This window comes from Phallusia mammillata, chromosome 2, assembly GCF_965637545.1.
Source record: "Phallusia mammillata chromosome 2, kaPhaMamm4.hap1.1, whole genome shotgun sequence".
Lineage (NCBI taxonomy): Eukaryota > Metazoa > Chordata > Ascidiacea > Phlebobranchia > Ascidiidae > Phallusia > Phallusia mammillata.
In genome coordinates, this window is record NC_137253.1 from 24958940 (window position 1) to 24974842 (window position 15903).

The window sequence follows — 15903 nt, forward strand, 5'->3', positions numbered from 1 at the left end:
CGCGCGCGCACACACAAACATCAACATGTCCTAAAAAACTCCTTATCTTATCATACAATAATGCCTCAATTTCTGTGTAAACGTCTTCCAGTTGGGGCCGATAAACCTATACTGTTTCTTAAAAAAGAGCGTTAAGATAAAAAAAGTAACTGTGTATACAAGTGTTAAGCGCATAGTACGAAGTTACTTGTGCGTGTGCGGGAAAATGCTTTCTGGAACTTGCAGCATCAGCGTTATACCTGACGTCAATTGAGTGTTAAAGGGCCCCGGCAGCGGCGATGTGACTTTTTCTACATTTAAGATATTTAGAATTGCCAAAAATCAGGGATTCCGAATCACTAATTTTTTTTGTCCTATGATTTCTCGTTTTCGAGATATTCAATCAAACAATGAGCTCTCGAGCGACACCTTGGTTTGATGTGTAGCAGCGATTGTTACGTCACCTCGTACCAACTTCTAACAATGGCGTTGGTCAGCTGTTGTTTTTATTGCTTGTTTTAGCTTTGATGCGTACATTTTTTTATTGTTTACAACTGATAAAATTAACGTAGTATACGTAGTTGACAGTTAAGCAATAAATAACAACTGTTTGCTTAAAAAGGTAGGTGTTTTGTTGTTGACAAAAGGTATTTTCCACCTAACAGAAATATTGTAGGTGTTTATGTACTAACTATGTGATAATGGAGGAGAGAAAATCATGTGTTTGCTGCCATGAAATTAGTAAGTGCAACAGCAGTTAGCCAAGTTCAACGAATATTCTGAGTCGAATCTGCTTTGTATAAAAGCATATCCTGGATTTGAATCTATATGTGTCTCAACGTGTATTAGAAGCAGCATGTTATCGATTTAAACGTCAATTGGGAAATCATGATGAGGGTAATTGACACCCGTCACGAGTAAGTTTTACTGTACTAACTACTATAACATGCAACCAGCAACCTCTATGCGTTACAGATATACTGCCTACAGAAAATTTGTTGAATGTTGCTGGGGAAGACTTCAGAGTTACGTTGCCAGACTGACAGCCACTTGTCAACTATAAGTTGTGAAATCCCTTGTGACGTTGCTGCACAACAATACATGTGGTTGCATATGCTTTTCACCCAAGGTCCCAACTCTTTGCAATAGGCTTTGTTAGAAATGGCTGTCAGTTTCTTTTGGATTTCTGAATTCAAAACCATAAACACAAATATACTGGTGTATGCTCATCTTTTATTTCTATCATACTTGTAGCTACATGCCAAACATATAGTTTTGTTTCTGACGATTCTTCACAAATGTATTTAATGATTTGTGGATGCATGTCAGTCACAAAGGCTTTAATAAACAATCCTTTGCTTGTGATGTTTTCAATGCATCCCAAGAATCCTTCTTTTTCCATATCATTGCTGTTTGCCACTTCATTGCTCTAGAAAATATTTTGAAATTACCAACTGAATACATGAACAAGGTTAATATCAACAATTTTATTGTTGCAAAGATCCATCATCCATCATTGTGTATGTACCAAATTTAGCTGAGTGTCCAGGGAAATCTGCAGTTAATTTACTTCTGGTACTCCGTTTAAGAGGTAAAGAAGTTTTCCTTGACACACAATGTAATTTGGTTCATAGCTAATTAGAATGGTTTTTTTTATCACACCTTTTATTTCATAACCACACTTTTTTGTAATTACCAAGTAAATGGCATGAAAATAAACTAAATTAGTATGACATAATGGTAATATTAAGGACTATAATGTTAAATGAGATTATGTCAGAAAACAATTAACTAAAGCATACCATATGCTACTTTTCTTGCAGCTGCTCTCAATGCCATTTCTTGCTGAAGAAGACTGTTCTAATGAATACATGGAATGGCATTTGGCTTTAACACCAGAACTTTTGCCATACCCCTGTCTGCTGCATTTTTTTTGTGAAACATTCATCTGTGAAATGTAGGCAACAAAGAACACTGTATTTCGTTGGTTCCTTTTTTTCACTGCAACCATACAAAGAACACACTGCAGGCATTTTTGCACACTTGAGTATAAAAATGAAAACATTTAAACACCAAAATACCTAAACTGACTAACGTAATTGGCGTCGCAGAACGTTAACAACCACCGACTACAAACAAGCTCCAAACCAAGTTGGTACGAGGTGACGTCACATGACGTTTGAGCTAAGTGACAAAATATCCGCAAGGTGTCAGTGTTTTTAGATTTAAAACGTAAATATTTGACTAGTAACTTCGATTTTTGTGGTTTTAAACCTGAAATCGTGTTTATAAAAATACGACAAACAACATATTAAAAAATAATTTTCCGGTGCCGGGGCTCTTTAAGGTTGAAAACACATGTTTGTTGCGCTTGTGCAAGCGATACATGTATTGGTATTATTTTATTGCCCATTAGTTTAAGGTTGGACTAAAAGGGCAAAGGTTTAGTCATTTGTTAATTGGAGCGGCGACTCACCAACGAGTTTCAAAAGTAGATAAGTTAGTTTTCTTACAGTCATAAATTTAAATCAATTTTAGGAATGTAAAATATGTTTAACATACTGCAGGTCACTCAATAGTGGTGAAGCTTTTCCAATTTCACTGGCCTGTTGCGCCCTTATACATGTTTATGAATAGCTACAAAGCTTTAGTGGAGAAAGTCTTTCTTTTCTTGCAGATTAAGTTAACTTGAGAACAAGTTTTGGGATCAGAATAAATCGACATGTTTGTTCGAGCTTGACCTAAAAGAGAAAAACGCAACAGACGAAAACGTCACATTGACGATGGTAGTTTGTTGTCAAGCTCGTTGCAGGCTGGTAAGCTGAATGAAGATTGAGAATGCAAGACAGAAGCAGTGAGAGAGGTTGCTTTTGACTACCGCCACAAAGTTAAATCACGCGAAAAAGTAATGTCACACGACTGTAGCTGTAACTGTTTTGCCTTTTGATTTACTGCTCATCTACGATACTGTTTGAACCTTAGTGGTTGCGAAAACATAGGCGAACTAATTTAATAGAGAAACGCATCACATCAGCTCACGAAAATGGCATTATAAACAAAAGAAATCGGAAGATTTTTCATACTTACATACTCAACCGCCACCTTGCCCTGAAGTTTATGTGACCAAACCACATTTAGCTAACTTACGGTAGGTGCCGCAAAGAGCACTTTTTACATTTAAAACGTTATATCTCCAAAAATGCTCACGGTTAGAGCTATTAGGGTCTGGGTAAGGTATTAGCATTTGTAATTCAATAAAACTAGGAAAAGAATTTAGTTACTAATAGAAAAATTTTGAAATTTTTTCCCAACCCAACCCCTATTTAGTCGCTAAATAAATAATTTAGCTGTTTACGCCACCTATTAGCTAAATGTGGGTCTCATGTGAGGTATGGTGTTAATAGCTCTATTAAACTTTTGAGGTTTCGATGTACCTTAAAGTTTTATTTCTCGTTTTAAGGATGAAGACACAGCCGATGAATTCAACACAGAAATTTCTGGTCCGTGGATGAAGAGATGGGAAATAGTTCATCACAACCGACATACGGATGCACTGAAGTAAATCTTACAAATCCCTTTTGGGATGACAGTTGAGCGTTTGATACATTGAAAAAATATGATATGAATTGAGTGCGCTAATTTCTTAACGTGTGCTTGAAAAATAAATATTTTGCTTCACAAACATAATTGAATTTAAAAGTGCCGAGTTCTTAACTTGTGTGCATTAGAAGTCAAATGCATTTTGTACAAAAATTATCAAAGAAAAAAAGAAAGGCCACAAAAGAAAAAGACTAATTATTATCAGCAAACGTAATAGTCAGTAGGTTGTACAAAAACACCTTGTTTAGGTGAAATGTGAAATGCACTTAGGTCAAGTGTACGTTACCGTAAAATGGCATTACTTTTTTTCATGACTGTTGCTTTTACTAAATACAATTTGTCCATTGTTGTGGAGAAAGGCAGTCATGGTACAAGCGGTGAACAACAGCGAAGTCGTCCCAGCGAGAATCATAGTAAGCCAAAACACCGAAGTAAAGTTGCCCAGAAGGTCCACAACGACTCCTGAAAAAATATGAATAAAAGCAGAATGAAACAGTAGAAACATAACATTATTTGATCAATTACCTGACAAGGCTCCACTGATCAGAAGGGCAAGCCCAGCAGCGGCAAAAAACACTGTGAATGTCATTCCTCGTATGCTCGGACCACTGTATATAGCCGCAATCGTAAATAAAGTAGTTGCAGTTACACCAAATGCACATCCGTATGTCACACAGTAAAACGCAAGCAAGGCAAAATTTGAACTTGTAGTAGGTATAAACTGTACAGCAGTCATAACACCAAAACAAAGGCACGTCAGTTGCAAAATGCTTTTGCGTAAAAATGCTGATTTTGAAATTGCCAACCCGGAAAAAAATCTTCCTACAAAGTCGCCGACTGAAATAACGGACAGCAACAGCGCACTACTCGATTCACTAAAACCAAGCTCGAGTGCGTACGGAACTATATATACATTTGGGAGATACATGGAAAGTGCACAAACCACATCGGCAAATATAAAACAAAGACCTAGCCAGTATTTCTTGAAAAAACGATTGATCCGGCCATCTTTAACGGGAGTCACTGAACTGTTTTCAATGCAGCTTTCTTCCCGTACAGTGTTAAGATCTTTACCATTTTTATCAGGGTCTTTCATTACCGCTATTGGGTGGATCAAAGCTCCAAATACGCACGCATTAAGACTGATTGCTCCCAAAATGAGAAATGAACCTCTCCAGCCAAATTCGCCCAACAAATATTGGGCTGGATATGGTAATATCACTCCATATAGAGTTGATCCGCTCAGCCCAATGCCGTTTGCAAGCGCTGTGTTTGTGGAGAAGTATTGCGAGACCTGCGTCATGCATGTAATGGAAGCCAAGCCGTACCCAGTACCTAAAAGTACAATACCAAGTAAAACTATTGCAAAATCAAACTTTACACAAGCTTATGTGGTTGGTAATTTTAACGTACCCATGATAAATCCACACAAGTACGCCACAAATATGTTTGGTGCGAAAGAACAAATTACCATTCCAGTGCATGACATGAGCCCTCCTAACATCACAATCTGTCTATCATCCAACCATTTTCGTAGAACTTGAGCAAATAAACCTGTGTGCACAAAAGCGTGGAATATCAAATATACATTTAGGTTTAATAAATAAATTAATAAACTTACCAGAAAATGTAAGCATGCTCATGATGAAGGTTAACAACCACGATATTGCTGTATTGCCCACACCCAAGTCGTCCCTCATTTCGTTGAAATATACACCAAGACTTTTCGGAATTCCAAAACCGATTCCCATATTGTTAAAAGTAGCAAAAACAACAAGCCAGGCCCATCCGCCATTGGGAGGACGTTCCACGGTTTCTATTCCATTCAAAGTTTTGATGCGTAAACCCATTTTGCTCCAAGTCTCCAAATGTTGAAGGTTGTGATCAAGATTTTATTTGAGCAAGCCTCATTGGCAAAACAACCTCTGTGTGCAACCTTTATTTACAAACAGACAGCATGTTTGCTTAGCCAGACAGGCGATCATAAATCGGGTAATTACGGCCTAGGCAAGAGTACTGACAGAATGTTACCATTAAACTGTAAACAAAAAACGCGACTTACTGGTAAAGTGCTTCACAACGAAAACAAGTAAACTCACACAAGAATCATATTTCATACAAATGTTTTTGAAAACGCGTAAATCAACTGTCCAAAAACCATAAATTCCTGATAAACTTTTCCTACAAACCTGCATAGATGCTGAGACAATCTACTCTTGAGCCTAAACTTTGAAAAGCAAAACAGCAGTTGATTGTTGCGGAACAAAATTACTGGGGGCTACAAAACCTGACCCGGCTCGTTTTTCGCTCAACATATAGCCTTAGGTACATGGACGCACACACACACACACGCGCGCGCGCACACACACACACACAAACCATTATCACACTCAAGTTACATACCCTAATCCCTAATATACATTACTGACGCCCCTTTGGACACTTTCTGTGTAAAGGTCTGTTGCCAGCAGTGGCCGATAAACTTGTGCTGTTTCTTAAAAAAGAGCAAAATAAAAAACGATAACTGTGTGACCAAGTGTTCAGTGTCAATTGTCTGACGAAGTTACTTCTGTATGTGCGGGAAAATGTTTACCAGTCTATTTATCTACATAAGGTTGTCAGCTACATGAGAATTTTTACCAAACTATCAGTGAAGCCAGAAATAATTTTGTAAATAATGGTGAAGGCAATTTGCTTAGCCTTGTGCTTGAAAATCCCGATCTCAAAAAGTCAGCAATCGCTAGTATCAAGCGTGTGGCAAAAGTAACGTTAATGAAAGAGTTTTTTTGCAACCTGTAGGCCAGTGTTTCTCAACCTTTTTTTACTCTGCGACTCCTGTTGGAGGTTTTCTGACACAACGCGACCCCCATCAGAATGTACATTTACTAACAAACGTCGCATAGAAAAACCCTTAAAGTTGGGTAGAGCTACTAATACTGGAATTTGGCTGGCGCCTGGTTAAAAATTGTTCGACAGGTGGCGCAGCGGAGCATAGGCGTTTATGGTGCTGACTTAGCAATTTGGGTTTATGGTAAGAATGATTGCTAAGTGAGCACCATAATCGCCTATGCTCCGTTGCGCCACCTACCAAACCGGGCGCCAGCCAAATTCCAGTGTTAGTAGTTCTACCTTAAAGTTGTGGTTAAGGCTCGTGTCACCAAAAACCTTTAAACTATTTCATGCTTTTTATGTCAAAAAGACAAACACCACAATCATACAGAAGTATATAAACGCAAATGCTGTTGTGACAATTGTAAATTAAACTGTCGTTTCAGTTACTCTGCTAAACAGAAGTTAGGGGGGGAAAGTTTTGATGATACGAATATCATTATTCCGAGTTGGGTTGTGCCTTCGCGGCCCCTTTAAAAGTGCTTGTCGACCCCCAGATTGAGAAACACTGCTGTAGACTGTAGCGGCCATGTCACAGTAGAATATTTACATTCTATACCAAATATGGCACAAACTGGTAAAACCAGGTGACAGAGATGTGTCGACTTTTAGTTTTTGGGCCATTTTGTAAATGTGATATATCACAGACAATAACTTTCATAAGATTTTGTCTCTTGCCTGTCGTGTTCGCTTCATTGTAGACAATGGTCCTGTTTTTGTTTCCTCCCAGTACTCCCCTACACCTTTCTCAAGCTATCGATCGGTTTAGTTGCTACTCAAATGCCACGAGACAAGACCGCAAATCGGTGGCTTGTGGTGCTGTGCACCCTAAATTTACTTTTTCCTGCGTCACTGCAGGCCACCAACAGGGCGAGTTCTAGCGTCCAATAGAGCAATAACAAAGGCTGTTGATGTGTTAGATCAGTGATTTTCAAACATTTTTCTGCATCGTTCTTTTTTCCTATACAGCTAGATGACTTCGAAATGTCCACCTATATTGTCAAAAACATATCATACGGACAGTATGAATGACATGGTTAAAGCTGATGTAAATGTATATTATCGACTATGGGGGTTTAAAGAACCTGTTATAAAACTTGATACATTGCTAGTATGAATCTACATAAAACTAGATTTGGCTTGATGTTATTTTCATGTAACTGCTAAATGTTTGCCATGACCGCTGATACAGGAAATTAACATATCCTGGTGCACACGTACTGGTGGTAATTTGTTCCTGAAACACACGCTGTTCATTTTTCGTGTCATACTTCCACATGTTTGCTTTGCCAGACAGGCGATCATAAATCGGGTAATTACGGCCTAGGCAAGAGTACTGACAGAATGTTACCATTAAACTGTAAACAAAAAACGCGACTTACGGGTAAAGTGCTTCACAACGAAAACAAGTAAACTCACACAAGAATCATATTTCATACAAATGTTTTTGAAAACGCGTAAATCAACTGTCCAAAAGCCATAAATTCCTGATAAACTTTTCCTACAAACCTGCATAGCTGCTGAGACAATCTACTCTTGAGCCTAAACTTTGAAAAGCAAAAGAGCAGTTGATTGTTGCGGAACAATATTACTGGGGGCTACAAAACCTGACCTGGCTCGTTTTTCGCTCAACATATAGCCTTAGGTACATGGACGCACACACACGCGCGCGCGTGCACACACACACAAACCATTATCAAGTTACATACCCTAATCCCTAATATACATTACTGATGCCCCTTTGGACACTTTCTGTGTAAAGGTCTGTTGCCAGCAGTGGCCGATAAACTTGTGCTGTTTCTTAAAAAAGAGCAAAATAAAAAACGATAACTGTGTGACCAAGTGTTCAGTGTCAATTGTCTGACGAAGTTACTTCTGTATGTGCGGGAAAATGTTTACCAGTCTATTTATCTACAAAAGGTTGTCAGCTACATGAGTATTTTTACCAAACTATCAGTGAAGCCAAATAATTTTGTAAATAATGGTGAAGGCAATTTGCTTAGCCTTGTGCTTAAAATCCCAGTCTCAAAAAGTCAGCAATCGCTATAGTATCAAGTATGTGGCAAAAGTAACGTTAATGAAAGAGTTTTTTTGCAACCTGTAGGTCAGTGTTTTTCAACCTTTTTTACTCTGTGACCCCCGTTGGAGGTTTTCTGACACAACGCGACCCCCATCAGAATGTACATTTACTAACAAACGTCGCATAGAAAAACCCTTAAATTTGGGTAGAGCTACTAACACTGGAATTTGGCTGGCGCCTGGTTAAAAATTGTTCGACAGGTGGCGCAGCGGAGCATAGGCGTTTATGGTGCTGACTTAGCAATTTGGGTTTATGGTAAGAATGATTGCTAAGTGAGCACCATAATCGCCTATGCTCCGTTGCGCCACCTACCAAACCGGGCGCCAGCCAAATTCCAGTGCTAGTAGTTCTACCTTAAAGTTGTGGTTAAGGCTCGTGTCACCAAAAACCTTTAAACTATTTCATGCTTTTTATGTCAAAAAGACAAACACCACAATCATACAGAAGTATATAAACGCAAATGCTGTTGTGACAATTCTAAATTAAACTGTAGTGTCAGTTACTATGCTAAACAGAAGTTAGGGGGAAAGTTTTGATGATACGAATATCATTGTGCCGAGTTGGGTTGTGCCTTCGCGGGCCCTTTAAAAGTGCTTGGCGACCCCCAGGTTGAGAAACACTGCTGTAAGCTGTAGCGGCCATGTCACAGTAGAATATTTACATTCCAAATCAAATGTTTTTCGACGTTTACCTCTAAACAGACTTTGTAAAACTGCCTGGCCCAAACTTGTAAAACCAGGTGACAGAGATGAGTCGACTTTCAGTTTTTGGGCCATTTGTAAATGTGGTATATCACAGACAATAACTTTCATAAGATTTTGTCTCTTGCCCTGTCGTGTTCGCTTCATTGTAGACAATGGTCCTGTTTTTGTTTCCTCCCAGTACTCCCATACACCTTTCTCGAGCTATCGATCGGTTTAGTTGCTACTCAAATGCCACGAGACAAGGCCGCAAATCGGTGGCTGGTGGTGCTGTGCACCCTAAATTAACTTTTTCCTGCGTCACTGCAGGTCACCAACAGGGCGAGTTCTAGCGCCCAATAGAGCAATAACAAAGGCTTTTGATGTGTTAGATCAGTGATTTTCAAACATTTTTCTGTATCGTTCTTTTTTCCTATACAGCTAGATGACTTTGAAATGTCCACCTATATTGTCAAAAACGCATCATACGGACAGTATGAATGACATGGTTAAAGCTGATGTAAATGTATATTATCGACTATGGGGGTTTAAAGAACCTGTTATAAAATACTTGATACATTGCTAGTATGAACCTACATAAAACCAGATTTGGCTTGATGTTATTTTCATTTAACTGCTAAATGTTTGCCATGACCGGTGATACAGGAAATTAACATATCCTGGTGCACATGTACGAGTGGTAATTTGTTCCTGAAACACACGCTGTTCATTTTTCGTGTCATACTTCCACTTGTTATTAGTTTGCAATTTCCGTTTGTGCTTATGCAGCACATAACTTGGCTGACACAGTTTTTCTTTCATCTTATGAGGTAAATTTTGTAAAAAGGGTTATAGCTGGCTATATGGCCAGAAAAACAGTTTTGCTAGCACAAAAGAAAAGTTGCCTAAAGGACTATATGTAGTCTTTGAGTCTTCCATGAAAATAGTAACATGATAACAAAAAAGTATATAGTGTTGTTGTCAGGCATATTTCATAAACTTTTCTCTTGCTCTTTAGCATGTTTAAGCATGTGCGTATGTGATCTTTAGTAATAACAATTTTATGCGGTTTATTTTGTTTCTCATTTAAAGAATGAAATACAAGATAGGGGTGGCAGATTGTTCAGTGCATTTACATACATATACATGTTAAAATCAAGTGCACAACATTTTAGAGAAAAAATGTAGGAAAAAACACAAAACCTTTCATGTAAAAAAAGATGCGCAATTCGCCACGACAAATTTTGGACAGGGCTCTGTTGAGTGTATTACCCTGGATTAAACCCTTCAGAAGTCTAGGAGATTTCGGTGCACCATGTAGTGGTGGTTTGCAACTGTACAGTGGATAGTAGAGCGAAGCGATGCTGAAAACTTAAAATATTGTTGTATTGTTGCAATATTTTTACACATATAGAAAAGCATGCAGTATTAGCTAGAACAATTCCATTCGGTGGTACATTTAAATACAGAGACACCACTAAGAATTCGGCCATAAAAACGTGTGGTGCCCTTTTTCTTGTCCTAAGTGTTTACTTGCGTTAGTCACGTTAGCAAGTTCTTCCTTGCTAATGGTTAGCCCAGCCCCAATTATCACTCTGGTCCCCCCAAAAAAAGAAACCATAATGTATCAGCAAACACAAGATAATGGTTTGTACAAAACACAATAATTCGCTGCAATAGAGGAATGCTTACGTCAACCAGAACGTTAAAAAACGGAAAGTGCCATCAATTTGTTTCATCGCTGTTGCTTCTACTAAATACAATTTGTCCATTGTTGCGAAGAAAGGCAGTCATGGCGCATGCGGCAAAAATTATGGAAGTTGTCCCGACAAGAATCATAGTAAGCCAAAATACCGAAGTGAAGTTGCCGAAAAAGTCCACCACGGATCCTGAAATGATATGAAAGAAAGTCATAAAACGGACGCAACATTGGAATAGTTGATCACTTAAAAATAAAAGCCACGAAACTGTAGCAATGTACTAATATCGGTCAATTACCTGACAAAGCTCCACTGATCAGGAGGGCAAGTCCGGCAGCGGCAAAAAACACTGTGAATGTCATTTCTCGTATGCTCGGAGCACTGTATATAGCCGCAATTGTAAAACAAGTATTGGCAGTTACACCATATGCACAGCCGTATGTCACACAATAAAACACGAGCAATGGAAAATTTGAATTAGTAGTAGGAATCAACTGTATAGCAGTCATAATCCCAAAACATAAGCCCGTCAGTTGCATAATGTTTTTGCGTAAAAATGTCGATTTTGTAACTGTCAGCCCTGAAAAGAATCTCCCTACAAAATCGCCAACTGAAATGACGGACAGTAACACAGCACTTTTAGCTTTGCTGTAACCAATTTCAAGCGAGTAGGGAACTATATATACATTTGGGAGATACATGGAAAGGGCTCCGAAAAAATTGGCAAATATAAAACAAAGACCAAGCCAGTATTTTTTCAGGAACCGATTGATCCGGCCATTTTTACTGTGAACTCTTTGATTGTTTTCGGTGCAGCATTCCTCTCTTAATGTGTGTTGTTCTTCACCATTTTTATCGGATTCTTTTGTCACAGATATGGGGTGAATCAAAGCTCCAAAAATGCAAGCATGGAGACTGATTGCCCCAAAAATTAGAAATGAGCCTCTCCAGCCAAATTCGCCCAACAAATATTGGGCTGGATATGGTAATATCACTCCATACAATGTTGATCCGCTCAGACTAATGCCGTTTGCAAGCGCTGTGTTTGTAGAGAAGTATTGCGAGACCTGCGTCATGGATGTGATGGAAGCCAAGCCGCAACCAATACCTGAAAATAACATACAAGTAAAATTACTGCAAAATCAAAACGTAAACTTGGCGGGTAGCTTAGTTCATATAATTGTAAATAACGGCTCCCCTCAAAACACGAACCGGATTGAACCCTATACTTTGTTTGGCGTTGAACCTAAACCAAAACCAAACCGGTCAAAATGCAGTCTATATTGCTTTTTGTAATAGCCACCACAATATTTACTGTTTTTAAAGAACGTCTTGAAGAATACGCTGTGGGGCGTTTAAAAAGTTACGATTATTGGTGCATGTGTCGCGCAATGCACAGCCAAAATTCTTTTTAAGTTTGATAACGCCGTGGACATAATGGGTAGAATTAAAACTTAACAATATGAGACTTTAACCAGTATACAAACCGCAAACCGATTAGGCAGGGTATTTTTGCCCGAACCAGAACGAAACCCGAAACCGAAAATAGTTTGTTTTAAAAACATGAACTGAGGCCATAACAAGCGGTTCGACTATCTGCTCACGGTAATGAATTGGGCCTGATAGTTGGAAAAGTATTGCAAGTGGATATACGCGTCAGATTTTTAAAAGCTCTTTGGGTGCAGACATACAATAAACATAGGCAACACAGAGCGTAGCAATACGCATTGTTACCCGGATATCCTCGTCTCGTTTAACCGGCCTCCGATTACGCTGCAAAAGCTACAAAAACGAACAACGAAGTCATTGTACTGTATGCTGCATGTCTCAACCTTGTAATTGAAGACAAAACCAATTCGGCACAGAAACGTTCAAGTTGTGGTGACAGACGACATGAAAAACGTCTGATTATCGTTTTGTCTTGGGAGCTAGCAAAGTAACCGGTTTGGGCTATCAAGTGAACTGAAACTGAATTACATGGCCACATCTACAAATGGTGTAAGTTTCACTCTAATCACTCAAACAATTTTTGGCAAAAGTGCATGGACGTGGTGGGGTCAAATCGAAAAAATTGAAATCAAATGTTTCTATTTTAGAGCAGAGGACCAATAACAAGTTTGTGTGGTTAGTGACATGTACAAAATACAGCTTGTTTGACATACCCATGATAAATCCACAAAAGTACGCCACAAATATGTTTGGTGCGAAAGAACAAATTGTCATTCCAACGCATGACATGAGCCCTCCTAACATCACAATCTGTCTATCATCCAACCATTTTCGTAAAACTTGGGCAAATAAACCTGTGTGCAAAAACATAGGCTGTTAAATTATCGGAGCAATATCAAATTGATTGACTTACCAGAAAATGTAATCATACTCATAGTAAATGTTAATAACCAAGATATTGCTGTATTGCTTGCTTTAAAATCCTCCTTCATGTCGTTGAAATATACCCCAAGACTTTTTGGAATTCCAAAACCGATTCCCATGTTGTTAAAAGCAGCAAATACAACGAGCCAAGCCCATCCGCCATTGGGAGGACGTTCCACATTTTCTATTCCATTCAAAGTTTTGATGCGAAAACCCATATTGTTTCAAGTTGTTAAATGTTGAAAGCTATGATGAAAACATAAGATTATGACTGTTAGTATGTAACGACTAAGGCCTTACAACTTTGCGTGTTTAGGATTGGATATTAAACGCTCCAGAAATTTGGTCGTTTTGTTTATTTCGATTCTACTCAGAGCGATCCACGAAAACCAATTTAATGCAGTACGACAGAGAATAATGACTGACTGAATGTAGAAGTGAGGTAGAATGAATGCTCGGCCTGACTTACTACGTATATATAGTTCTAAACGTAACGTTTGTAATTTTAAATATTTCTTACCAAAGCAATAAAGGAAACACTTCGTACACAATGAGTAGTGACCAGGGGAACAAAAGACCGTTACTGCAGTCAATACATAAGCCGTTAGTGGATAAACATTATTTAGGGCGTTGGACAAGATACCAAAAGGACTATTCAAATTCAAACGGTTCGTCGCTGAAAAACAACGGCCAAACATTTCACTTGTGGAAATTTAATAAAATCGGCACAAATTAATAAAACTCTATATGAATACGTTACAGGTAACTCACTAAAAGGTGGTCACAGAATTGTCGGTTGATAGGACCCAGAAAACAAACATCAGCAGAATGTTACCAACAATCGGTACATTGCATTTAAATGTTGTCTTTGTGTTGAAAACAAAACAAATGTACACAAAAACACGTTTTTAGAATGATTATTTTCGAAATGCGTAACTCAACTTTCCAAAAACTAGCAATGTCGGTTGCTGTCAACCTTGTAATGTAAACATGTAACAACTACACAAAGCACTTTACTCCATGATAGTTTCACAAAAAAACCAAACCACCACTTGATCAGTTCATTATAGCAACAAAACCTGCTATCGGCTTATGCCAAGTGTCGTAGATTTTAGCGCAGCATACGCGTACACACAAATCGACAGCACGCCCAAGCTTACATGTGCTTCCTTGCGGCGAACTTCCATTCAAGGGGTTGTTAGCGGGCTGTGGCAGACCGCAGCCGAAACAACAAACGTTAATGGCGTGCACGAGTTATCTGTGGTTATGCTTGTCCAACAAGGCAGCTTCTTCTACATGCACCGTGTAAAACTTACACACTTCGGTTTTCTTGAAAAAATAGCTTTTTGACAATTTGAGCTCTTAGTTCACTAAAAAACAGTGTAAATAAACATGCTGGCTTCCGACAACTGAGCTTGTTTGTAGATGGGGATAGAACACTAACGAATGACTTCTTTATCGCATTTGTGGAATTAGCGACATATGGTTGACCTATATATTTAACAGCTGTTTGCGAACGTTGTATTTGCTTGTCGTCAAACTATCAGCTTTTCATTTGCCGCTATTTAACTCATTCCGATACCTTCTGTATTGTTATGTATATTCACCACCTTTTTCACCGCTTATATTCACATGCGTTTATACCAAACCAAAAATGGCTAACTCAAGACCCCCAAAACAGATAATTTTATAAGCTAACACAATCACGGTAATTTGCAGTATCATTTATCAGACTTAAGCCCTAACTCACACAGCAAAAAACTTTTGGTATCAGATACATATCTGGGCCTTCATTTTAGGTTCTAACAGGTCTGTGAACCCGAACATTTTTAAGCTCGAAAGTTTAGTTACCCAATAAACCAGTTTGGCATAGAAGGCAACATAAAGATCCGCCGGACGTGCGACTGAATGCAACAAATTAATAAACACTTTCCATGCACATGCGCCAAACCAGACACGCAAAGGCTAACCAAACTTACGAACCTCCAGGACAGCGATGCGCAACCTGCGGCAAGCTAGTCGGGCCAAGTGCGGCCGGTTGAAAAAGGTTGTGCGGCCTGAGTAGACGTTTTCTGCAGAAGCATTCCAGTCTAGTGCCAGCGAGCGATTTCAATTTGCTATTTGTTTCTTAGCAGATCAACATCAATGCGTTCGTTTCGAGACCTAACAATGCGACTAAAATCACTTACGAATTTCACAAACAGCTGTTAACTCAATAAAAGCGTGTTTGATGCGCAATAAAGTTAAGTCTACTTGTTTGGGTGCCTCCACAATATACATTATCCCTTGGATTACTTGGTACATTTTTATCACAGCTTGGCAAGGGTGAACGAAGCGATACAAACATGCACTGAGCGATATCAAGGTGCACCAAGCGATATAAAGGTGCACAAAGCGATATAAATGTGCACAAAGCGATATAAATGCGCACCAAGCGATATAAATGCGCACCAAGCGATATAAAGGTGCACAAAGCGATATAAAGCTATACCATCGATATTAAAGTGGTATTAAGACTCACCAAGCGATCCTGTATATTTTAGTGCACCGTACTTCTTTTATAATAGTGCGACAAGCCGGCCAATACTGTTAATTGTATTCT

General features: G+C 38.7%; 2 protein-coding genes and 1 long non-coding RNA gene across 6 annotated transcripts; 1 reads left to right on the forward strand and 2 right to left on the reverse strand.

The window, feature by feature from the left end:
* Nucleotides 1-260: 260 nt before the first annotated feature.
* Nucleotides 261-1958, forward strand: LOC145212294 (uncharacterized). Its single transcript, XR_013856668.1, has 4 exons — nt 261-896; nt 955-1108; nt 1481-1570; nt 1803-1958. It is a non-coding gene; the product is annotated as an uncharacterized LOC145212294 (long non-coding RNA).
* Nucleotides 1959-2973: 1015 nt separating this feature from the next.
* Nucleotides 2974-5636, reverse strand: LOC145212275 (monocarboxylate transporter 2-like). The gene is made up of 4 exons (XM_080080359.1): nt 5201-5636; nt 4993-5133; nt 4105-4914; nt 2974-4041 (listed from the first exon to the last, which is right to left on the reverse strand). Exons 1-4 carry the CDS (start codon nt 5427-5429, stop codon nt 3878-3880), a joined length of 1344 nt encoding a protein of 447 aa, XP_079936485.1. The 5' UTR covers nt 5430-5636; the 3' UTR covers nt 2974-3877.
* A 4637-nt stretch (nt 5637-10273) lies between these two features.
* LOC145212274 (monocarboxylate transporter 2-like) lies at nt 10274-14972 on the reverse strand. Of its 4 annotated transcripts, none has more exons than XM_080080358.1 (6): nt 14462-14972; nt 13291-13547; nt 13091-13231; nt 11227-12036; nt 10921-11117; nt 10274-10592 (listed from the first exon to the last, which is right to left on the reverse strand). In XM_080080358.1, exons 2-5 carry the CDS (start codon nt 13517-13519, stop codon nt 10954-10956), a joined length of 1344 nt encoding a protein of 447 aa, XP_079936484.1. In that variant the 5' UTR covers nt 13520-13547; nt 14462-14972; the 3' UTR covers nt 10274-10592; nt 10921-10953. The 4 variants fall into 4 exon arrangements, with proteins under 4 accessions (XP_079936484.1, XP_079936483.1, XP_079936481.1 ...); XM_080080357.1 differs by having other exon boundaries at nt 10274-10599; XM_080080355.1 differs by having other exon boundaries at nt 10274-11117; nt 14073-14970.
* Nucleotides 14973-15903: the final 931 nt, after the last annotated feature.

Coding starts and splice junctions, on each gene's coding strand:
- LOC145212275 (XM_080080359.1), bottom strand. CDS start 5,429: ATGGGTTTACGCATCAAAACTTTGAATGGAATAGAAACCGTGGAACGT. Junction 4,915..4,992: donor CTTGTGTGGATTTATCATGG/GTACGTTAAAAT, acceptor TTGTACTTTTAG/GTACTGGGTACGGCTTGGCT. Junction 4,042..4,104: donor GATCAGTGGAGCCTTGTCAG/GTAATTGATCAA, acceptor ATATTTTTTCAG/GAGTCGTTGTGGACCTTCTG.
- LOC145212274 (XM_080080358.1), bottom strand. CDS start 13,519: ATGGGTTTTCGCATCAAAACTTTGAATGGAATAGAAAATGTGGAACGT. Junction 13,232..13,290: donor GAGTATGATTACATTTTCTG/GTAAGTCAATCA, acceptor TTTTGCACACAG/GTTTATTTGCCCAAGTTTTA. Junction 12,037..13,090: donor CTTTTGTGGATTTATCATGG/GTATGTCAAACA, acceptor TGTTATTTTCAG/GTATTGGTTGCGGCTTGGCT.